At 40.5% G+C, this 25,474-nt stretch overlaps 1 protein-coding gene and 1 pseudogene across 1 annotated transcript in view; both read left to right on the top strand.

Annotated features, from left to right (window-relative positions):
* The first annotated feature begins 526 nt into the window (after positions 1-526).
* On the top strand, positions 527-1,398 carry LOC125109944 (homeobox protein NANOG-like; annotated as a pseudogene).
* A 7,450-nt stretch (positions 1,399-8,848) lies between these two features.
* Positions 8,849-25,474, top strand: part of PPP1R21 (protein phosphatase 1 regulatory subunit 21) — a 65,754-nt gene continuing 49,128 nt past the window's right edge. Inside the window, exons 1-3 of the mRNA XM_047744473.1 lie at positions 8,849-9,075; positions 18,473-18,541; positions 21,250-21,396. Coding sequence (XP_047600429.1) covers positions 9,019-9,075; positions 18,473-18,541; positions 21,250-21,396 — 273 coding nt within the window. The 5' untranslated portion in view covers positions 8,849-9,018. The remainder of the gene's footprint in view (positions 9,076-18,472; positions 18,542-21,249; positions 21,397-25,474) is intronic.

Below are 25,474 nucleotides of genomic sequence, written 5' to 3'. Positions count from 1 at the left end.
CCATGATCCAGTCCCACAGCGGGCTTCCTGCTCTGACCTTCCCCCTCTCATGCTCACTCTCTCTCATTCTCTCTGTCTCTCAAATAAATAAATAAAATCTTAAAAAAAAAAAAAAGAGTCAAACACTTAACTGACTGAGCCACCCAGGCAACCCCCACCTATCTTTCTGATATTCTTTTTTTTTTTTTTTTTAAAGATTTATTTATTTATTTGACAGACAGAGATCACAAGTAGGCAGAGAGGCAGGCAGAGAGAGAGGAGGAAGCAGGCTCCCTGCTGAGCAGAGAGCCCGATGTGGGGCTCGATCCCAGGACTCTGGGATCATGACCTGAGCCGAAGGCAGAGGCTTTAACCCACTGAGCCACCCAGCGCCCCCTTTCTGATATTCTTATATCTGGAGATCTTCAGTGCTCGATTCAGCAACACATATACATCTGGAGATATTCATATTTCTCTAAGCTCTTCCACATAGATGAACCTTTCTTACAATTTTGCTCTTCCCCCCCTCCACCCACAATTCAGCATCATGAGTGTGGGTCCAGCTCAGCCCCAATGCCCACCTGGTCCCAGAGCATCCAATTTAGGGACTCTTGTCCAGTACCTGAGATTTATGGGCCTGAAGAACATTATGCATCTTTGCAAATGTCTTCTGCTGAGACACCCCACATGGAGACCATCTCTCCTCTTTCTTCTTCTATGGATCTGCTTTTCAGGACAGCCCCGATTCTTCCACCAGTCCCAGAGTAAAACTAAGACCCACTTCTGTAGAGGAGAGCACAGTGAAGAAGGAAGATACAGACCAGGGAAGAAACAGAAGATCAGAACTGCCCTCCCTCAGACCCAGCTACATGTACTCAGTGAGAGATTTCAGAGACAGAAATACCTCAGTCTCCTACAGATGCAAGAACATTCCAACATTCTGAACCTTAACTATAAGCAGGTTAAAACCTGGTTCCAGAACCAGAGAATGAAGTATAAGAACAGCAACTGGCCAGAGAATAGCAACAGTGTGACTCAGAACAACTCAACAGCTACAGAACATCCAGGCTTCTCTTCCTGTCACCAGGGATAGCTGATGAACCCTTCTGGAAACCATCCAATATGGAAGACCAGACCTGGTATAACCCCAATTGGAGCAACCGTTCCTGGAACAGTCAGACCTGGTGTCCCCACACCTGGAATAACCAAGCCTGGAACAATCAGCTCCACAGTTGTGGAGAGGAATCTGGGTAGCCCTGGATCCAGTTCCAGCAAAATCCTGTCAATGGTTTGGAGTCCATCTCAGAAACTGCTGAGGAAAGCCACAGTGTAATGCTGCAAACCACTAATTGAAGTATCCAGCAAATAATGCATTTATTCCCAAATTACTCTATGAACATACAGCCTGAAGACATGTGATGATGAGTATATTATTCAATCTCAGTTTGGGCAGTGGCTGTATTAGTTCCCCTAAGCTTTGTTTTGTAGGGTCCTGTATCTCTGCTTTGATATTGTTTCTCATTGACTGGTTGTGTCGAATGAGGGGGTATTATTGGAGTCTGATAAAAGGAGTTTCAGTAGCATTGGCTGCTATGGGCAACATGACAAAAGATGTTTCTGGCTATAGATAACTAGATATAATACTAATTTGGATATCTCTAGGCTCTAGAATCTAACCTCAAGAATAGGAAGTAAAAATACAAAGATGTGTGCTGAAGGATGATTTGCATTTTCTGAGATTGTAAGGCTTTACTTGTTAATAACCTCAGTTGTTACCAAGAAGGGTTAAGTTATACTGTGCTTTGTCAATTTCCTCTGCCCTTTGTGTTGTTTTACTACAATTCCTAATTTGTTCAATATTCTAGTATTTGTAGGAAGATGTTTTGTATTTTTTTTTTATGTTTTGTATTTTAATTTATCATGATAATAGTACCAGTTTGGCTTGTTGGTTTATAGGCTTAAGTACAAATAAATAAAATGCCCACTTAAAAGATAAAGAAAATAAATACCAATAGTGGTCCAGATTTTTAAATGCTAATGGTCTTAAAAAAGATAACTGAGGAAGAGGAAAAAGAGTTAGTGTTGTGAAGTATTTGTCCAGATGGTGGGGAGCAGGGAAGCCATTTAGAGTAAGAGAAGAGGTGCACACACATGGGAGAGTGTTGAGGAGGGTGATTGAAAATCAGAAGCAGTGAAGCCGAGTGTGGGAAAGGAGGGTGGAGCCCAAGGATTCAGGTGTTTTCCTATTTCCACCTAATCTATGAAGCTAGCAATCTGTGGCAACAGAGAGGGTCACCTAGAGTCAGGGAGGACACTTTGGAGGCCATTTTTAGGTAGACCAGTTGTCCTAACAGGCCTGCTGATTTGTAGAGCTACAGAGAAAGGCAGTCCAAACATGTCCCAAAGCAGCCACTTATAGAGTCAGAGAAGCTTGTGCCCTTACTCTCTGTCCTTCTGTGTGACACTGGCAAGGAATAAGAGGGTGAAATTTGCTGTAGAGTATGCAAATAAACAATGGGCAAGGGTAAAGCGTCTTTAAAAATTAAGGATTCCGATAAGCACATGAAAGGATGTTCAACATCACCATCATTAGGAAAATGCAAATCGAAACCACATGACATATACTTCATACCCATTAGGGTGGCTATTATTTTAAAAATGTTTATTTATGCATGAATGGATAAGTAAGATGTGGTATCCTCACCCCTAATCTAGGACTCATTCACCTTCTGATTCTTTTTATTTTTTATTTTTTAATTAGTTTAAACATTTTTAATTTAAATTCAGTTGATTAATATATAATGTATTATTGGTTTCAGAGGTAGAGGTCAGTGATTCATCAGCCTTTCATAATTACAGTGGTCATTACATCACCTGTCCTCCTTAATGTCTATCACCCAGTTAATCCCATCCCCCTCACCCTCTTCCCCTCCAGCAGCCCTCAGTTTGTTTTCTAAGATTAAGAACTTCTTATGGTTTGTCTTCCTCTCTGGTTTTATCTTGTTTTATTTTTTCCTCTCTTCCCCGATGATCCTCTGTTTAGTTTCTTAAATTCCACGTATGAGTGAGATATATAATGGTCTTTCTCTGATTGACTTATTTTGCTTAGCATAATACCCTTTAATTCCATCCATGTTGTTGCAAATGGCAAGATTTCATTTTTTTTTATTGCTGAGTAATATTCCATTGCGTGTGTGTGCGTGTGTGTGTGTGTGTGTGTATCACATCTTCTTTCATTCATTTGTTAATGGACATTTGGGCTCTTAACATAGGTTGGCTATTGTGGACATTGCTGCTATAAACATTGGGATGCAGGTGCCCTTTGGTTCACTGCATTTGTATCTTTGGGGTAAATACCCAGTAGTGCAATTGCTGGGTTGTAGGGTAGTTCTATTTTCAACTTTCTGAGGAACCTCTGTGCTGTTTTCCACAGTGGCTGCACCAGCTTGCATTCCCACCAAGAGTGTAGGAGGGTTCCCCTTTCCACATCCTCACCAACATCTGTTGTTGCCTGACTTGTTAATTTTAGCCATTCTGACTGGTGTGAAGTGGTATCTTATTGTTCACCCTTCTGATTCTTTAAGCTATAGCAAAGGGTTTCTTATATGCGGGCACTTAGCCTGATTTACAGAAAATACAGCCTACAGTAGAGACGAAGGACTTGGGTTCTAGTTAAGATTCTGCCAGTGTTTACCACGTGACTTTGGACTAGCTATGTCAGGGCTCTGTGTTTATTCTGTCATTCTTCTGTCTTGTTGTGACTGAGGGAGGCGAAGCATTAGAGCACAGCCAAAGAAAGGAGTTGCAAAACTTCAAAGTCCAGAATTCCTATTTTTAGTAGAGCAAATCATCAGATTCTGCCTCACTGAGCACTCATTACAAAACCTGAACTTTGGAGCTAACTGCTCAAAAGAAAATCAAGTAGAGGAAAGTTCTTTTCTTTCTCTACCTTCCCCCACTCCTCCTTTAATTTTACTGTAGAGTGAGATGCATTTTCCCACTAGATTAAAAATATAAATAACACTAGGACAATATACCATTAACAAAAGACCCAAAGGTTGACTTCTTTAGTCCTTTCCTTATATCCACCCACACAAATGTTTGTTGTCCATTATCTCAGTAGTCAGGCATTCTTCTGACCAGCCATGGGTATTGTGAAACTAGACCAGAGGAAATTGTCATTTCGTTATCTTAATGCCTGTGTGGGGAGATGCAGGTGGGACTAGCTGGTCTTCCAATGCACTGTAGGAGCTGCTACATGCAGCAGGTTATTATGAAGTAAAATGTATGATTTCAAAAGATGGAGCTTCGAAGATTGAAAGAAGTTCTAGATTTTCAGGTATACACTAAGATGGGAAACATATGACTCTATTGCACCAAGAAATAATGCGCACCCAGAGATTGACAATATCTTCTAAGCAATCCCATGTCATAATTGGGCACTGTATGACCAAGGGAAATTCCACACTGTTCTCACTCCATATACATTACATTTGATTCCCCTTATTTGGCAATAGTTATGTTCTCAAATTGCCATAAACAATGAATTAGCAATTAATGGAAATACAGGGTTAGGTTTCTGCAAACCTCTGGTCACAACATTTTCATCAATGAATCAATAACTTTATTTTAGGTGTGTTTCTTTAAAGACCACTGTTTTAATATATAAATTTTTATCGTCCACATTGAACTAAGGGCCAGCATCTCTGTTCTCCATTATTATCCTTTCATGATGTTTAAGGAAGTCCCAAGTCTTGTTTTTTTTTTTTTTTTAAGATTTTATTTATTTATTTGACAGACAGAGATCACAAGTAGGCAAAGAGGCAGGCAGAGAGAGAGGAGAGAGGAGGAAGCAGGTTCCCTGCTGAGCAGAGAGCCCGATGCTGCGGGGCTTGATCCCAGGACCCTGGGATCATGACCTGAGCTGAAGGCAGAGGCTTTAATCCACTGAGCCACCCAGGTGCCCCCCAAGTCTTGTTTTAAGCCAGATCTTTTATTGTTCAGGATGGAGTTTGAATAGCACAAACCAAAACTTTTTCTTGCTTATGCTATGTGACCATAATTGACTCATGGTATGTTTAGAGGTGCAGAGAAAATGGAGCCTTTCCTTTCTCTATGGCAGATCTGGTCTTCTCACAATCTCTTCTCCACTGGAAGGGTAAAGACTATTTCATCAGTAATTTCCCAGGCTCTTCAGTCAAAACGGCTGTCTTGTTTTGTTTTATTTATTTATTTATTTAGGTTTACAATAATCCCTCCTTTCAGGAAATAATCATTTATTCTAAGTTTTGGCCCCTTTGTCTCACCTCCCAAGATGGCTTCTGGGTGTGCTGAGAGCACACTATGACATTAAGGTTGGGGCAGGGGACCGTGGATATGCATCAGGAGGTCCTCAGTGTTGCTTTCTGGCCTTTACTGGTCTCTGTAGTCCTGTGTCCCTTGCTTACGCTGGTGACATCTGCCATAGAAATCTTCATGTGGGGAAAGAGTGATCTAGTCTCTAGGTTTGGTCAGGGCCTAGGGGGTTTCCCACCTGACCTGTCTCTTTAGGTCAGAACTTATGGACCCAAGGATGGGCATCTCACCCAAGCTGTCAGAGATCTTTCCTAGGATTTTTCAAACTGGAGCTAAGCAGCCTAGTTTCTCTTGGAAGGCAGATTTGTGAGATGGGAGCCTCAGGACCAGTGTGCTGCGTGGTTTTGCTACCTCACAGAAGTAAAGGAAGATAAGGGGAAGGAGCACATGCTGAGAGTGTGAGAGTTGCAAAAACAGATCCCTGGGGAAAAAAAAAACAAACCAACAACAGATCCCTGGCCTAAGTTATACTTAAGGGCCTGTGCTCCTCTTTTTCCTGTTGTTCTGTGAACTATTCACATACCTTTCTAGCAAATTCCCCCCTTGGGTCTAGGTTAGTTTGAGTTCAATTTGTCATACCTGCAACTGAAAAAAAAATCTTAAAACACATTTTTAAATGATTTAATGATCATCATAACACTTGCATATTTATAGTAATTCAAAGCAACCTTCATTTACACTATTTCTCATAAGTATGTTATCTTTATAGGCTGGGAACTATTGCTGTTAAGCGTATGAGATAATTGAGTTAAAAAAGAAAAATTTGCTATTGTGAAATGGAACACTCATAGAAAAAGTCCACAAAACAAAAATGTACCTGGTAAGGAGTTAGTTATCACCAAGTTAACACAGAAACAACTCTGCCATCACCCCCAATCCCCATCTTATGTCCCCTTCCAATCAGGTTTCTCACTTTTGTAGTTATCACTTCCTTATTTTTCTTTCTAGTTACATTACCCCAGCACACATCCCGGAACCATATAATTGAATCTGCCATTTTTTGAATATTATGTAAATGAAGTAATACAATATAATTTTGGGGGGATCTGGCTTTCATTCTAGATTATATCTTGATGTTCATCCAGTAGTTAGCTGTAGCTATAGTTCAGCTTTTTAAATTGCTGTTTAATATTCTATAATATGAATGTACAATCATTTATCTAGTCTGTTGATGGATTTTTTTGGCTCTTATGAATAATAGTGGTATGAACATTCTTGGTGAATACATGTACACTGTCTTCTTCTTCTTTTTTTTTTTTTTAGTGTATACCTCAGAGTAGAATTGCTAGATCATGAATATGTACGTTTTCAGGTAAGTAAATAATACCAAAATCTTTTCCCAAGTGATTTTTCCAGTTTATATTCCTACCAGCATTTTATAAGTTTCTCCTGTTCCATATCCTCACTAACACTTCACAGTCTTTTTAACTTTAGCTACTTGTGTGGGTGTGCATGTTATCTCACTGTGGTTTTAATTTCACTTCCTTCTAATTGCTAATGAAACTGAACACCCTTTTTCATGTTTAATGGATGTTTGTATATCTTCTTTTGTGAAATGTCTGTTGAAGTCTCTTGCCTATTTTTCTTTTTGATTGCTTTTCTCTGTTGATTTGTAAGAGCTCTTTATATATTTGAATAAAAGACTAAGAGAACTTGTTGGATATAAATGTTGTAAGCATCTTCTTCCACTCAATGGTGTTGCCTTTTCACTCACTTAATGGTGCTGAGGGAGAGAATCTTTAATGTATTCAGACTTATCAACCTGAATTTGGAAACAGTGCATCTGACAGAGTAACTAGACCAAGCAGTGCAAAGTAAATTTCTCAATTCAGTAAAATGAACTCACACAGGCTCTCTAGCCAAAGTTGCACATTCTTTCTTTGTAATATTGTTTCTGAGGTGACATTTTATTTTTAAATGATTGAAAATTCCATTACGTTACAAACCAGAAAATGCACTTACAATATTTAATTCCGCCGCTTGGTGGTGTCATGGAAAACTAATAATAATAATTTAAAAGGATTGTTCTGAAAGTTGGCTGGACAGTAGGGCTTGGCTATTAGCAAATTAAAAAAAATATAAATATTTTTTAAAGTTTATAATCCTATTATACATTACAATCGCTGAAAAACGCATACAGTTTCAGCTTTTCACTATAAAATCCAGGCTCACTCATAGCCAAACAAGAAACTAGGATGGCATGATTTTTTTAATCATGGAAAATTTCAAGTATCCTAAAATGCCGATATAACTAAGATCCCTGTACCTACTAGGTAAGTAATGTTAACATCCTGTCACATTTACTTTAAAAAATTAACTCGTTTATGGTCCTTTGTTTTGCCCTTTCTTTCCCATTGTTTTTCGCACTAGAGGTGACCACTATCCAGAATTTTATATTTATCTGTCCAGTTCTGGTTTTTCTGTTTTTCCTACATGTTCACGTGGCCATGAACAATGCAAATATTGTTTCCTATTTTTAAATGTATCTTTTCATTCTATTGTGTGCTGCAATTTGCTAAGCAATTGCTCGTATGTATGTTGATACAGATATACACAGACATACAGATCTAGGTCATTTGTTTTAACTGCTGTGTTGTAATTCACGGTAAACATACACTCTAATTTATTCATTCCTCTATCAATGAACATTTTAATGTTGCAATACAGCAATAATATCTAGAACAATATCGAATATACAACAGAAACCCAACAAATATTTGTTGAATGGAGGCAAGCTTTTAATTCAAGAAAATCGTATAAAATATCTCAGGCTGACTGTTTTCTGATTCAATTCTCCAGTTATTTGTTGTTATTATCCACCCTATCTGCATGCATGGCAGGAGACATTTCCTGAAATTTTCTAACGGCTTTTTACTCAATCCACTGAAAAAAATCCAGCGTATGGGGGCTGGGGTGTGTGGATAGAGTGGGTAGAGAATGGACACAAAGAAACTTCAATGTCAAAAAATAACACAGTGGTTTGTATGGTCTGGAGTAGGGGAGGGTGGCAGTAGCAAGCATTATAAATCCGGGGCAGGTCTGAGACTTTACAATGCAGAGCATATCCGGTGCTACCATATCCGAATAACGAGACAGAGGAATATAAAGGTCTTTCTTCCCGTGTACGTTCTAAAAGCTATAACCATCAAACGCCAGACGGTTGCCATGGGAACCAGCAGGGGGAGGAGGAGAGAAGATCCGTCTGAATTCTTGATGCGCTTAGAATGTTTCTTCTTCCGGTCCTCTGCTCTTCGCAACCACCGCCTCTCTCTTCGGTTCCCGCCCCCCGCCCCATTCTGTGGGCTCTCATCATTCTCTTCCTTTCTTGATTCTCACCCTTCCCATTCTAGGTCGCCATCTTGAGCCATGCGTCAAGATGGCGCCCCTGGTCCCAAGGAAGAGCCCTGGAGCTCAACCGAGGCTGCGCACGCACGTGCTCAGGCGCGGGAGGGTAGGGCGGTGACGTCCAGACGCTGCCCGGCCCCCGGTAGTCGCCCCGCCCCTGGTCCCACTCCGCCGTCCTCCCACCGGGCGAACCCGGAAGTGGAGGAGGAGGCGCGGCGGCGGAGGTGGCCGAGTGGGCAGGCGCTGGCGGAGCCCAACCCGGGAGCGCGTCTGGGGTTGGGGGCGGGTGGCGGGGCTGAGCGCCCTGGGGAGCCAGGCCCGGACTGGGCGGGGGAGGCCATGGCCTCCGCAGAGTTGCAGGGGAAGTACCAGAAGCTGGCTCAGGAGTACTCGAAGGTACCCATCGTGGGCGGGGAGTAGGGGGTCCCCGGCCCTGCGGCCTCGGGTTGCCTTGTCAGCTACTCGTCGGGATGGAGGGGAACGGCGAAGGGGGCACGCTCCTTTCTGCCTTCTCTGTCCACCATTACCATGCCTCCACCTGCAGCTCCCAGGAGATGGGGCCCGGCCGTGTCTGGGTCGCTGTGCGTGTCTGCGGGAAGGAGTAGGAGTTTGATTCCTCCTTCTCACTAAACTAGCGGCCTTGGTACCGGGGTGTCCGAATGCTGGCTTCTGCCTCTGGTGCTGGTCGGGAGGGGAAGGGAAGGGTAAGGACCAACCCCTCTACTGCTGCGTCCTCAATTTTCCTAGCCCAGTGATGGGAAAGATCAAGCTTTCTTCCTTCTCACAGGGACGAGATGAGGATGAAGAGATCTGTGTGTCCCCAGTTTGTCAGCTCGGGAGGGTAGAGAAAGCCATTCGTGTAAACTGTTTCACTGGGGATGGGTGGTTACGAATGTATTTAGTGCGTTGGCAAGATGTTGTCTGGAGATGATTTTGAAAGCTTGAGTGCTAGGGCTGTGTCCTCCAGGGTGCTGGGCAAGAACACCCAGGTGCTCAATACATGTTGAGTTAAGCAAATAGGGACCTGCCCCTTTGTCGTATTCATGGCATCGTCTTTTGGAACCCCTTTCTTGGAAAAGGGTGGTGCTGCTTCTAAAGTGTTGCTGCCTTAATATTCTAATGAAGTTATAAAAGAATCTCACAACCTGGTAAATTGATTCAACAGTCATTAAGCTTAGTTTTCAGTGATCTGGCATCATGGGAGTGCTGGGAAGACTTAGCCCCTTTTTGACAATTTGGAAAAACAATTCGGACACATTTTTTTTCCTTTAACACATATTCAGCAAGATAAAATGAACTGTTGTTTGAAAAAACCTTTGCCTAAGCATATACACTTACGTCTTTTCACCATCAGTTGGGAGCCTTTTGAGATACTATACTTATTCCCACCCTGTGACCATTGGCAAAACTTCTGTTTACATTTGGAATTGTCTTAACAGCCTGTAGCACAATGTCTGTGATGGCAAGTTTTCAGCCTTTGAAGAAATATTCTCTTGTTTGAAAGGGTCAGAATTGTTCGGAACAAATCCATATGATGAAGGAGAGTGGGTGGAGAATGGCAATACTCAAAGGTGGCTCCACTGTTTTGGGTGAAAATGTTTTATGAGTATAGAGTAAGGGGACTGATTTTCTTCTCCAGAGAACAAACAGTCTCAGAAGGCAATTCCAAATGGCAAAAGAAAGTTCTAAAAATGTTTTAAGCATGACTGCATTGCTGGAATAATTGTATAGCCTTCCAAAAGTATTAAAAACTTTGAAAGATTTTATTTATTTCTTTTTTGGGTATATGTGCTTTTTCGTTCAATAGACATTTATTATGTGCCTCCTGTGAATAGTTGGCCAGGGTCTGTTGAGTGAGGCAGAGTTCCAGGTTAAGGAGAATCCTTTCATAGAATGTTCAGATACTGTGCGTAAATATGATACAGTACGACAAGTGTTAGTTCAGTGGGAACATGGAAGAGATGGAGGTTAAGAGTAAAAGTTACTCAGGTTGGGAAATAGGGAAGAGAGAGGGTTGGTAGCATCCCAGGCAAAGGGAACAGGCCATGTTTCTAGTGATGAAAGCATAATAAGGTACATGGCAGAGAGAGGTGAAGTATGGTTGGAGAGTTCATTTTGATCTGATCATCATAAAGGGTTGTGGATGTCAGATAAGTTTGAACTTTATCTTTTGAATAATAGATGTCAGAGGTTTTTTTTGTTTTTTGTTTAAGATTTTATTTATTTATTTGACAGACCGAGATCACAAGTAGGCAGAGAGGCAGGCAGAGAGAGAGGGGAAAGCAGGCTCCCTGCTGAGCAGAGAGTCCAATGCGGGGCTCCATCCCAGGACCCTGAGATCATGACCTTAGTCGAAGGCAGAGGCTTAACTCACTGAACCACCCAGGCGCCCTGATGTCAGAAGTTTTTAATCAGGATAATGACATTACTTGTAGGAGGGGAACTGCTAACTACTTGGAGGATGGATTGAAATAGGGAAAGATGGGTGAAAAGAAGACCAGACCATAGGCTGTTGGAATAGTTTTGGGGAGTGTAATACAGGACTAAATAAAATTAGTGACTGTTAAGATGGGGGAGGGGGGCGCCTGGGTGGCTCAGTGGGTTAAAGCCTCTGCCTTCGGCTCAGGTCATGATCTCAGGGTCCTGGGATCGAGCCCCACATCAGGCTTTCTGCTCAGCCGGGAGCCTGCTTCCCTCTCTCTCTCTGCCTGCCTCTCTGCCTACTTGTGATCTCTCTCTCTCTCTCTCTGTCAAATAAATAAAATCTTAAAAAAAAAAAAAGATGGAGGGGGGGCTAGATTTAGGACCTAGGGTAAAAGTACCTTTTTAGTTACCTCTTTTTTAAAAAATTCACTTGTAAAGAATTTATTTATTTTTTGAGAGCTAGAGTGTGTGCGAGAATTGGGAGGGGCCCAGAGGACGGGAGAAGGAATCTGAAGCAGGCCTGCACTGAATGCAGAGCCCCAGACGGTTTGATCCCATGACCAAGAGATGACGACCTGGGCAGAAACCAAGAGTTGGTTGCTCAGCCAACAGGGCCACCAAGGCGCCCCTAATTACCTCTGTTTTGAGTGCCTGCTTTGTACATAGCACTAAACTTATGAAGAATATAGTGTATGAGGGACTCATCCTTGTGTCTTATTCATTCTGTGGGATGTGGTGAGTGAAGGGAGACAGAAGAGTTGACCCTGCGGTTCTGAGATGAAGGAACAGGACTGCCACTGACAGGAACGGGAGCCAGTGTAGAGCAAAGGGATGGATGTATTAAAGGTTAGATGCAGGGGCGCCTGGGTGGCTCAGTGGGTTAAAGCTTCTGCCTTCGGCTCAGGTCATGGTCCCAGGGTCCTGGGATCGAGCCCCACATCGGGCTCTCTGCTCAGCAGGGAGCCTGCTTCCTCCTCTCTCTCTCTGCCTGCCTCCCTGCCTACTTGTGATCTCTGTCAAATAAAATAAATAAAATCTTAAAGGTTAGATGCAATTATAGAATTATAGAATTTTAAGAATTGCAAAGCACATTAAAATTACCTTGTTCACATAGTAGCCTGAGGTGGTGTTGGGGTAACTGCTGAACATTTCTAGTGGAGATGAACTGGTTAAAAGTCAGGACAAAGGCCAGAGCTTTTGGAATACTAACTGTGACAACAAGTAGTTGAACTACAGGAGTTAATCAGGGTGGAACCCTTTAGGTAGACTCTTTGGGGAACACCTGTGGAAAGGTATGAAGGAAGGAGGAGATGCTAAGGAGACTGTAGGAGGTCTGCCAGGCTTGAAGTTATTTATCTGTCAGGTTGGGCTAGATCATTTTTCATCCTTTTAATTGCAATGGGATGGAAATTTCAGAACATAAGAGAACAGAGATTGGTCAAAAGATTTCATGTGCTTCTTACTCTCTGTCAGTTCTAGTGCTGAGCAACTTCTAGTTAAGATCTGTGCTACCTTCAGCCCTGAGCCGTGGAAGGGACACGCTAGCTTTGCATTACCTTCCCTGGTGCAGAAATTGTGGGGTAATATTGAAATTTTCCTTATTTAAGATACAAAGACAGAAGAGTTCCTCCTAAACAGTAAAAGGAGGCTACATATTCAGACAGTAGCAAGCATGATCCCTAAACAAAGGACATTTGCAGGCTTCCCTTGTTCTGATTTAATGCAGATCTCAGTCTGTTTTCCAGGAAGGAGCTCATTTCTTGCTTAAGAACTATGGTCATGGGGCGCCTGGGTGGCTCAGTGGGTTAAGCCTCTGCCTTCGGCTCAGGTCATGGTCTCAGGGTCCTGGGATTGAGCCCCGCTTCACATCGGGCTCTCTCCTCAGCAGGGAGCCTGCTTCCCTTCCTCTCTCTCTCTGCCTGCCTCTCTGCCTACTTGTGATATCTGTCTGTCAAGTAAATAAATAAAATCTTAACAACAACAACAAAAAGAACTATGGTCATAATAGTCTTTCCTCCCAAGAAGGAAAAAAATGGCCTAAGGAGCTCCCATTTAAGAGACTGAAAGTTTAGTTAGATAAAAGATGGGTCATGGGAGTCCAGAGCAGATGAGAATTTCTGAGGCATACATACTGGTAAAATGTAAAGCGTTATGGAAAAGCCAGTAAAAACAGAGATTAAGACCCTAGTAGTTTGGGCAATTTGGAGGTCATTGGAGGCTTTTGAAACTTCAGGTTTAATAAAGTTAATAAAGGTGTATGTTAGTTGGTTTTCAGAGGTTATGAAGGTAATTGGTAAGCAATGCAAGCTGCTGCTTTGCGATGTGAGGGCAAGCTAATCGAGACCTCAGTTACTACACCGTAGCTTAAGAATCAAAGATCGCTTCTTACGTGCTGTCTCTTTCACGGTCTGGTCTGCTTCTGATGCTCTCATCTATTTCATAGGGTGGAGAGGCTAAGAGCTCGGAGTCCTGGCTGTATTTGATTTCAGGCTGCTTTCTTTGCAGTTGCTCCTGCACCCCTGCCTGGCATCATGTTATGTGATGTAAGCCTTTTTTGTAAGCAGGTTTCAGGTTCTTTTTTCTTAGTGTTTGTGTTACTCTGGGCCAGTGGTTCTCAAAGTGTGGCCCCTGGATCAGCATCATCAGTATCTGGGAACTAGTTAGAAGTATACATTCTCAGGCCAACCTAGGAATCACTGAATCTGAAGCTGGTGGTCAAACCTAGCAATCTGTGTGTAACAAACCTCTGCAGTGATTTGGATGCACACCAGAGTTTGAGAACTGTTGCTGAAGGCATGGTATCAGTACATTAGCTTTTGTTCAGTTAATCTTTTCAAAGCTCTTTTGGAGACAGTAAAAACAAGTGGGAAAGTCATACATCCAGTGTTTCTCTGAACAGTTTACTTTGCAATTGATTCTTCTTTTAGTGATGATGGAGATTGCCTTTGGGAGCTTTTTAGATCTACACTCTTAGGAAATAGCTATTCATATTGGTGAAGGGTTGGTTTTGACTGTTTGCTTTCTAGATAGTGGAGCTTGGTGGAACCTGGTTAATTGTCCCTTCCTGTAAGAGAAATTGACTAGGGAGCTGGATTAAAAAAGAGTATCATTTGGATTAAAATCTAGTATCAGCCTCCCCCCACCCCGTAATTTGTAGAGTTTAACTACTAAAGTTTGATTGGAAAACAGTATTGTGTTCAATGTTATTCAGTGGAACTTCCCATGAGAATGAAAATGTTCTGTATCTATGCTGTCCAGTAGGACAAACCACTGGCTGTGCAGTACTATTGAGCATTTCCAATGTGGCTAGTGCAACTAGCAGACAGAATGTTAGATTTTATTTAAATTTAAATTTAAATAGGCACATGTGACTTTTGGCTGCCCGGTTAGAAAGTGCTAGCTTAGCCCCTAGATCAGTGCATCACAGACACAAAGTGTCTCTGTGACTCGCCTGAAGACCTTGTTGAACGGCAGATTCTGGTTCAGTAGGTCTGGGGTGGGGCCTGAGAGTCTGCTCCCAGGTGATGCTGTTGCAGCTGTCTGCAGACCACACTTTGAATAGTCAGGCCTTAGAAAAGCTAGGGGTGTCCGTCCTACTCTTCTCTTAGGTCATTCAGTTACTGGTGAGGCACATAGATTGCAGGGGCTGGGGTGGGGTGTTGTCCTAATGAATTGCCTGCATGGGAGCAGGGACAGGAGAAAGGGTTCCATTTGAGGGCAGGTCTGAGAGAAGAAGGTTTGCTTCCCGCCTCCCTGATGGAAAAACTCCAGCCACAACTGAGAGCCTACAGGCATTTCTCCAAATGATTGGAACCATGTGGTCCTACTGGACACCAAAAATCCTCAAAAAACCTGAGCCTAAATCGCTGAAGACCACTCTATAGACTACTCTATATAAGTCTGGTTCCAGAACAGTCAGGCTTATCACAAAGCTATTGCTCTAGGGACAGAGAGTGGGGGCGAGTCACCTAGTATCTCTCCTGCTGCTTTGACAATCTGTGATGGGATAACGGGTCCAAGATTAGAGATTTATTACCTTCAGTCACAGACTGTTGGAAGAGTTTGTGGGGAAAGAGAGATGAATCACATACACATATTTTCTCATCTAATCCCCAACAGTCTTCTGTGTTAGAACCAGTCTTACATGACTATTTCCTACAATGGACGTTTTGACATTTTACAGGTTTTACAACCCTATAAAACAAACTATTAAACATAGAAGCTTTTCTTCATTACAAAGTAATGTGTGCATTATACATCCCTAAACCCATCCTAAACCTCATGCAAAGCCCAATTCGAAGCTTCAAAATAGTGAAATCATCTACAGATCTCTGTTTCAGAATCTCTGACATGAAACTCCTTCCGGTTCTACCATTTTCAGAATTCCGAAGTTCTAGGAATACTGCTTGGCCTTTCTACCTACTTGCTTGTACCTCCCCCTGGACAGGGGTAAACGACCTATAAGCTCTGCAGTACCAGGGAGTAGTGGCTGGAGTTACCCTGTCACTGATGCAGGAAACAAACTTTGGGGAAAGGTCAGAGAGGCACTGTTAGAGTAATGAAGCTTTATAGTTGTGTGATGCCTTACCTTCACAAGCCTGTTATATACAGTATTTAATTTGATTAGTTAATGAAGCATTTATTGAGTGCCTTCTCTGTCTGTGGCTTTGATCTTTCACTGTGGGCAGGAAATACAGGGAAGTGGGCTGTAGTCTCTATCATGAGCTCCAGTTTTATTGGTAGATGGGAGATGAGCACAGAAGTCAAACATAAGTTAGTAAATGTAAAATTTACTTTTTTTCTGAACCTGTAGAACAGAGGTGCTCCAACCTTTTCTGTAAAGAGACTTTAGTTCATACTTAAGGCTTAGCCATACATTTTCTGTTGCAATTCCTTATCTCTGTCATTGTAGCTTAAAAGCAGCCATAGACAATATGGAAATGAGTGTGGTTTTGTTCTAGTAAAACTTTAAATTAGGTAGGGGTGCCTGGATGGCACAGTCAGGCGACTGACTCTTGGTTTTTGCTCAGGTCAAGTCATGATCTCAGGGTTGTGAGATCAAGCCCTACGTCAGGCTCCATGCCCAAGCCCAGAGTCTGCTTGAGACTCTATCCCTCTCTCCCTGCCACCCCCTGCACGCTTCCTCTCAAATAAAGAAATCTTTAAAAAAATTTTTTAAAAATTAGGTAGCAGGCCAGCATGGGCCATGGGCCCGCAGGGAATTTAAATAGTAGTAAGTACTGCTAGTTATCTTGTATTGTCCCTTTTAAATTTAAGCTCTTGGCAAACCACTTCTTTCACTTCTTTCTCTCCTCCATATCCTTTAGTACAGTGCCTTACCCCAGGCAAGTTATAATGTTTTCTGTTATCCCTTTGATTCTAGTCTAGTAATAAAAGTTGTTTCTATTCCTGGGGCACTTTAAGATTTAGAAAGTGCTTGGACATAGGTTTCTTATCTGGTTCTCACAACAACGTCAGAAGAAGGAAGATAGGGATGTATTCACCCGTGTTATAGACCATATAACTGAGGCTCAGAATGGTTAGTGAATTTTTCAAGTTTAAATTGTCTACTAAATGGCAGAGCAAGATTTGGGTCTTCTTTCTCTTGTGGTAGTGAACTGTATCTTTAACTTCCTAAAAATAGAAGAAGCTCACTTTTTTAATCTGTCTTTCGCTCAAGCTGTTGAATATTCTGCAGTATTTCTCCTTAGATTCTTAGCTAAATTTTCTGTTGAGTTACACATACTCAGTTTAAGGTTTAGTATTTAAATATTCCTATTCTTTTGGCACAGAGGAGGGTCATTTCTGTTCTTAGGAGACAGATCTGAGTTAGAATTAGAAGATTTTTTTTTTTTTAAGCTCACAGATAAAGTCATTCCCTTTGTTCTTTCTTTCTTTCTTTCTTTTTTTTTTTTTTTTAGGATTTTATTTATTTGTTTGACAGAAAGAAAGAGACATCACAAGTAGGCAGAGAGAGGCAGGCAGAGAGAGGCAGGCAGAGAGAGAGAGAGGGGGAGAGAGAGAGGGAGAAGCAGGCTTCCCGCTGAGCAGAGAGCCTGATGCGGGGCTCCCTCCCAGGACCCTGAGACCATGACCTGAGCTGAAGGCAGAGGCTTAACCCACTGAGCCACTCAGGCACTCCCCAGAACCTGGTCTTTCATGGTCTCTGTACTGAACCTTCAGAATATAAGTCTGTAGTATTGCTTTGGCTACATAGGACTTATGTATTTCTACTTGCATGCTCAGTGTTATCCTTGCCGAGAACTTTCCTCTTCCTACAGAAATGGATTTTATCTTTGGAAATCCTGCAAGTGGTAGTTGGGTATGTATATACATACATACATTTCATTTAGCTGTAAAATTCTTGATTTGTATGCTTTATTTAAAATAAAGTTATACCTCAATTAAAAAAAAAAAACCCTACATCCTACCTCTTCAAAGACTTTCCCAACCTCTCCAGCCTATTTCTTTTCTCATTTATACATAGCTTTAGAAAATAGTAACCAATATTGTCTAATGGCGTTATGACTTTGGAGTCAAATCTGCTGGGGTCTGAATCTCAGCATTGCCACTTAACTTCTCTGTACCTCAGTTTGTTCTTCTGTAAAGTGGACACAATTACAGTACCTACTTCCTAGCATTGTGAAAATTAATGATGTAATACATGGAAAGCACTTAGGACAGTGTCTGGTATATGATGAGCTTTCAAATGTTAACTGCTATTACTTCTGGATTGAGTCTTCTTAGTTGCTTTCATACACTGTCTTAGCTGATGCTTCATTACAAGTCTACCATTTCTGAGGCTATTGTGGGGGATGATACTTGCATGACTAATATTAGGTGCAGTGTCCTGCTGGGTATGTTTAATGCCCTATACTTTGATTCCGTATAGAGTTCTTATTTTATAATTAGTCTGATTGTATGTATTTTACAAATAAATGTGTGCCAGAGTTTCAAGGAAAATGGCACACATGGTACCGTATTATTTATTATATTAGTTTTATTAGTTTACTGTATTAATACTCAGTATTAGTTTATTGTACTAGTTTTTATTTAAGGAGGAGACTTGGTTTTACAGAAAGAACCATGTTCTGGTTGGAAGTCAAGAGATACAAGAGATCTGTATTTCAGTATTGATTTGGCCACTGATTATTATTATGTCATTGGGCAGCTCAGCCTCTGTGCTAATCTGGAAAATGGCAGAATGATGATATCTATTATCCTCTTCCATGCTAATATTTTTATTCTCATACATATGTGAGGACATAGTTACTCAGTGTAATCATTCCTGTGAAGTAACGATAAGTGATTTCCTTGCTACAGGTGATTGCTTTATATTAAAATTAACTATTGCTTCTTCTGTTTTCAGCTTCGGGCTCAGAATCAGGTCCTGAAAAAAGGTGTTGTGGATGAACAAGCGAATTCAGCTGCTTTAAAGGTATGAAGCAGGATATTTTTATTGTGAGGGTTAAGTTAGTGTTTGGTGATACTCAAAGCAAGGAAGTCAGCTAGTTTTCTGTGTTAAAAAGTCCCAACCGTGACACTGATTCACTAGGGTTAAGAGAAGGTAATAAAGTTTTTTGTGTTTAACTTTTTTACTTCCTTAGGTATGAATGTGATGCACTTTGATTTCCTTAGCTAAAAATCACAAAAAAGAATTATATGACTTTATCTTCTGTGTTTCCTCACAGCCTCTCTTTAGCTAAATTCATGGGGATTAATGGAGTTTCTTATCTGTCTTCATCACTAGATAGCACTCTGAGGGGGCCTATGTCATATTCATATTTATATGCTCAGCATTCAGCAGATGGTTGTCCCCTAATGAATGAATTTGAAAGTGGGAATCATTTAGTGCATTAATCTTGCTTTTGGATTGAGCTATTTAATAGTAATAACCTGTGTAAATCAGGTTACTCTGTTTGAGTGATACATTTTATCATCAACATTTACTAACTGAGAGGAGAAATACGATAGGAATTGAAGAAATTTGTTTCTACCTTATACTGGTAGGCATGTCATAAATACTGCTTGTGATATTTTTAAATTAACTCTAGGATATACATTTCGTCTTGGCCTTTTTCCATTAAATACACTGCTTATGTCATTCTTCACCCTCTGCCTTGCTCCCTGTTGAGACAAAAGGGATTAGGATTGCCTTTAATCATATCTCTTTCTGGAATAGCCCCTAACCAGTGACCTATCCAGGGTGATTCCACTCAGGTAACCCAGAAATATGTCCTTTTACTTAGCTAGTGTTGCACCACCCCCCCCGCCCCAGAGAACTGTGTCTTGAAAGTGCCCCCCACTCAGGTGCTGTTGCACAGACTTGGGACTGAGGCAGCTCAGAACACCATGCCAATACTTCCAAAGCTCCTATTGCCCAAACCAAGATTATTAAAAATAAGCTTATTTAGAGTCAGGATTTGTTAGTCAAGTTATTATTTAGCCTAAATCATTGAAGAAATAATCATAATCTCTTAACGATGTTTAAAACCTATAACTGGGAAAGGTATTTCCTAGTGTGTCTTAGTAGCCCACTCTGGGCATGTTATAGCATCCCATTGCCGGTTGTGTTTCATTAACTCTGCGATGGTGGCAATGGTGGTAACATTGGTGACGGCAGGTTCTATTTATTGAACTCTCACTCTGTCAGGTATTGTGCCAAGCACAATTATATCCACTCTTGTCAGTTGGTCTTCACACGAGTCTGTGAGGGCAGATAACATTATCATTGTCCCTACTGCAGAAACTAGGTTTTACAGAGAGGTTGAGATAGCTGTCTTCTGAAAATGGTGATTGGTTAATGGACTTGGAGCATAAGTCAGCTGGGATGAATTATAAGGATGTAAAGAAATTACTCTGTTTTATTATTCATTAAGTGGTCATTACAGTTCTAGTAAGAGTGGCAATTAGCTGGTTTGGTCAATGGGAAGGTTGGGATATCTTCTGTTACAACAGGCTTTTGATAGATTGGGTTTGTCTCTTCAGTGAGTTGTTGGACATAATAAGCATTCATTGATTTGGATTTCTTTAATTTGAAATACATGATGATTTGGATATAGACTGGGTCTGTATTTACTGTTCAGCTCCAAGCAAAAATTAAGGGCTTACTAAAAAACAATAGAAAAGAAAACTGTTTCTCTACTTAATGGAAACATTTTTCTATCCTTCTGGCTGCTCTCAATGTGTGGATAATGTCAGTGGCTTGCTGACACCAGTCTTTGCCTTTTAGGTTGCTTTTCAATATACTTCTATCACTTTGTCATTAAAGCTTGACCTCATCTTAGCTTTGCAGTGGTTTTTCAGTGAAAGTAATATAACTACACTTCTTTAAATATACAGCAGTATTAGTCATCTGGTTTGATTATCAGTGAATACAAAGTTCTCACTATATCGTAAGTAAAATATAGTAAGAATAATATATTTTTTTAAAATAGAGCAAAACTAAGTTTTGCTACTAGTTTTCCACTTTCTTACCTCATTATAGGTAAATGGTACAAAATGGGCAATAGAAGATACATTGTTTAGATTTTAGATCTTGTTTCTATTTTTACTTAAAACTTTTAGGTGAATTGATATACTTCTAAAAATATTTGATAGGATAATACTGATTTTTGTCTTTGATAAATCAGAATAGTTTAAAGTAAAATTAAGTGTGGTGCAAGGATTTCATTTGACTGACTTAAATTGAGAGAGGATTTATTGAAAAAAATGAATGCAAATAAATTGTTTCCCATTCTTACTGAAGGGCATCATCAATAAGTAGTAGTTTCTCTTTCATAATTGAAGTTTATAAAATTATCGCCTCAAGGATTGTGCCTCCTCACTGCCAGACATCTATATAACAACGTTATGGAACAACGCAGATTTGTAGATATTTTACTTTAAGTTGGTGACTGTCTGTTGCTTCAATGTATATGCTTTTTAAATTTTATTTTTGAATTTACTTGGTTTGGCCAAAAAAAAAAAATGCTTTTGTCACAAAACAGAGCTAAAAACATGGGAACTGGCATGATAAACATACAATGCGAATTCCCTAAAGCAAGAGGTTTTATCCTATTTTAGTGAAACAAAAATAATTTCTTTTCATTTTTTGAAACCTTAAGGCTAAATTATAAGGAGTTGTCTGTTTTCACTTTGATGTAGGAACAACTGAAAATGAAAGATCAATCATTGAGAAAACTGCAGCAGGAAATGGACAGTTTGACATTTCGAAATCTGCAGCTTGCCAAGAGGGTAGAACTACTTCAAGATGAATTGGCTCTAAGTGAACCCCGAGGCAAGAAAAACAAGGTAGGTCAAATAAAGGCAAGTTAGGGAGGCCTAGTCTGCTAGGAGCAGACATCTACAAGCCATCTGGGTTTGTTTTTTTTTTTTAAGATTTTATTTATTTATTTGACAGACAGAGATCACAAGTAGACAGAAAGGCAGGCAGAGAGAGAGGAGGAAGCAGGCTCCCCGCTGAGCAGAGAACCCGATGCGGGGCTCGATGCGGGGCTCGATGCAGGGCTCTATCCCAGGACCCTGGGATCATGACCTGAGCCAAAGGCAGAGGCTTTAACCCACTGAGCCACCCAGGCGCCCCAGCCATCTGGGTTTTAACAGAACACTTCCCCTGCACATTTCCTACTGTTCCATAACTATGCCTGGATATTGGGTTAAGGAAGAAGACATTATTATCATATGTAGTAATATTAGGGCATTTTTGTACGTGAGTGACTTTTGAATAATTTGTTAGGAGCAAACATGCAAGTATTAGATTTAGTGTCTGAGAAAAGTGAAAGGACTATTTCATACTGGTCAAAATTACTGGTATCTTTCAGTTATACTGAGTTGCCCTTAACTCAAGGTAGAGCAAATAAAATGAGAAACAGTTTTGAAGTGTAACAGCTCATGTGAAAATAGCAATTGAAATATTCATTCCTTAGGCTTTGTAAGTTTTCTGCAAATATTTCTTAGTATTTATTTCTATGAGGCTGATTTAGTATTTTTATCAGGTCATGTAAAAATAACTTTTACCATTATGGTTGATATAGAGAGACATGATTCTCACTCCATAAGACGGATGGTTTGGTACTTTAGAACATTCTGTGATTAAGAAGTTGTGTGTTTTTTTTAAGTGTGGGGGTAGTGATTGAATCTTTAAGTCTCGTGTGTATATAGAGCAGCACCCGGCAAATATGTGTATTGAAGCAGTAAAAGTAGAAGGTAGGAGGGAAGAAGAAGGCACGTAGTAACTCTGAAGTAGCACGGTACGTAGGGAAGAGCACAGGCCTTGGGGTTAAGCCCAGGCTTGAATTCTTTGTCTGCCATTTTAGCCTTGCAACCTCAGTTTCTTCATCAGCAACATGGGGATGATACTCTCAGTTTGTTGAGTATTAAATGGGATCCTGTAAAGGTGGCTAGGACAATATTTGCCATATAATAGGCAATCAGTGTTATTCTGTGTTAGCACCTTTTCATATACATGTCCCTTATATGAAAGAGTTCTTTCTGGAGTGGTAATTTTCAAAGAAGTGGGGAACAGAGAGGGCAAAAATAGGTATGTATTAGAATCAGTTGGGGAATTTTGTCAAAATACATGTGCTCTGGAAATTCTGAGAACCTGAGGAATGAATAGCCATACATACTTCAAACATGCTCCCCAGGTTAGTGAGATCCTCCCCCACTGCTGTTTTCACAGAGGCTTGGGTATATCACTTCTGAATTAATGGTAATTAAAGTTTTCCAAATTTGGAAGCTTTAATGACCCAAAATGCCCAGAATATGCTGTTCGGCTGTCTTCCTTGTGCATCTCTCTTGTCCCAAAGTTTATGTTGGAGATTTAATGTTTTTATTTATTTATTTATTTATTTATTTACTTAATTACTTATTATTTATTTATTTACTTATTTTAAATATTTTATTTATTTGATAGATCACAAGTAGGCAGAGCAGCAGGCGGGGTGAGGGGGAAGCAGGCTCCCTGCTGAGCAGAGAGCCCGATGCTGGGCTCGTTCCCAGTACCCTGAGACCATGACCGGAGCCGAAGGCAGAGGCCCAACCACTGAGTCACCCAGGTGCCCCTATTTTTTATTTTTTAAAGATTTATTTGAGAGAGAGAACACTCATACAACCCGGGGAAGGGGGAAGGGGCAAATGGAGAGGGTGAGAGAGAATCTTAAGCAGACTCTGTGCTGAGCACAGTGCCCGATGTGGGCGTTGATCTCATGACCTGATATCATGGCCTGAACTGAAGTCAAGAGTCGGCTGCTTAACTGATTGAGCCACCCAGGCACTCCTGTTTTGTTTCATTTTTAATATAGCTACTCCATTTTCAGAGGGTTTTCTAATCATTGGTTCATACTGTATCAGTAAGTAACTTCATTTTAAGTGAGGAGTGAGGGCACAGGAAAGGCAGAGAAGGGTGGTAACTGATGTCTGAACACAGTTTCATTGTTAGTCCATCCTTGGAATAGTCTCAGCTCTTGTATTCTATGAAAACAAATGTTCATTATTGGCTCTCTTAAATAGTGCTATTCTTCTGTGTAGAAAAAAATTAATATTGGTAAAAAAGTAAAAGGAAGGTTCTTTTTATTATTTTTGAGCTTTTTCCTTCTGTTTATTTATAGTATCTTTTTTTAATATGGTTACTTTTTTTTTTTTTTTTTTTAAATTCTAAGGCAGTACTTTTCGAACTTTAATGTCCACATGAATCATTTGGAAATCCTGTTAAACTATAGATTGTACTTTATAGTAGATCTGGGGTAAACCTAGAGATTCTGCATTTTAACAAATGGGTGGGATACAAGGAGGGGGAGAGAAAGAACCTCCTGCACTTTGCAGCATGTGTAGCCTCTATCTATTAGATGCCAATGGCAAGCCCTCCCCAGTTGTGACAACCAAAAATGTTTCCAGACAGTGCCAAAGGTCCTCTGGGGCTGAGACTAAAAAATGAGAGTGGCTAAGAACCCCTGTTCCAGAGAACTGAGGTTTAGGGGACCATCAGTGATGAACAAGGAAATCAGGTAGAGACCAGGGCAGCTGAAGGAGTTAGAAAACCCACATGGAGAGCTATGTGCTTTGTTACAGATTTTAGGATACAGAACTCCGTCAAGGGGAATAATAATTTTCCCTCTGAAAACAAAATAAAAATTTGACAACTTATTTTTTCTAAGATTTATTTATGAGACACAGAGAAAGAGAGCATAGGGAGGGGTGGGGTACAAGGAGGGGAAGAGAAAGAACCTCAAGCAGACTCCTCACTAAGCCTGGAGCCTGACAAAGAGTTTGATCCCATGAGCTTAAGATCATAAGCTGAGCCAAAATCAGGAGTTAACCAACTGAGCCAACCAGGTACCCTAAAATTTGACAACTTAAAATAAATAGACCAACTCCCCAAAACCACAAACCATCAAAACTCAACCAAGATGAAATAGACAATTTGAATAGTTCTATACCTACTAAAGAAATTAAATGTATATTTTGAAAGTACCCAAATCAAAATATCCATGCCTACATGGTTCTTCTGTAGAACTCTGTTAATTTTTTTTTTCCCTTCAAATTTTTTTTTAATTTTTTTTTTTTATTTTTTCAGCATAACAGTATTCATTATTTTTGCACCACACCCAGTGCTCCATGCAATCCGTGCCCTCTACAATACCCACACCTGGTGCCCCCAACCTCCCACCCCCCACCCCTTCAAAATTCTCAGATCGTTTTTCAGAGTCCATAGTCTCTCATGGTTCACCTCCCCTTCCAATTTCCCTCAACTCCCTTCTCCTCTCCATCTCCCCTTGTCCTCCATGCTATTTGTTATGCTCCACAAATAAGTGAAACCATAATATGGTTGCTTTTTTTAAAAATTAGAAATTTATGTCAACTTTTATATGAATTTATCATTGTGAATTCTAATTAATTTGTTACAATTTCTTAAAGGAGTTTAACAACTCAGACTCATGGAATTGCTAAAACTGAATTCCCAAACCAAAAGATCAACTTGAAACAATATATTTTTCTAAATTTAAATTCAATTGATTAACATATAATGTATTTTTATTTTTTTAAATTAAATTAAATTTTTTTTCATTGTTCCAAAATTCATTGTTTATGCACCACACCCAGTCTTCCATGCAATCCATGCCCTTCTTATTACCCACCACCAGGCTCACCCAACCCCCTACACCCCTCACCTCCAAAACCCTCAGTTTGTTTCTCAGAGTCCACAGTCTCTCATGGTTTGTCTCCCCCTCCGATTTCCCCCAACTCACTTCTCCTCTCCTTCTCCCAATGTAACATATAATGTATTATTAGTTTCAGAGGTAGAGGTCAGTGATTTATCAGTATTATGTAATACCCAGTGCTCATTATATCACATGTCCTTCTTAATTTC

Source organism: Lutra lutra, chromosome 9 (assembly GCF_902655055.1).
Source record: "Lutra lutra chromosome 9, mLutLut1.2, whole genome shotgun sequence".
NCBI classification, from domain to species: Eukaryota; Metazoa; Chordata; class Mammalia; order Carnivora; family Mustelidae; genus Lutra; species Lutra lutra.
This window is presented reverse-complemented; position numbering and strand designations above follow the sequence as displayed.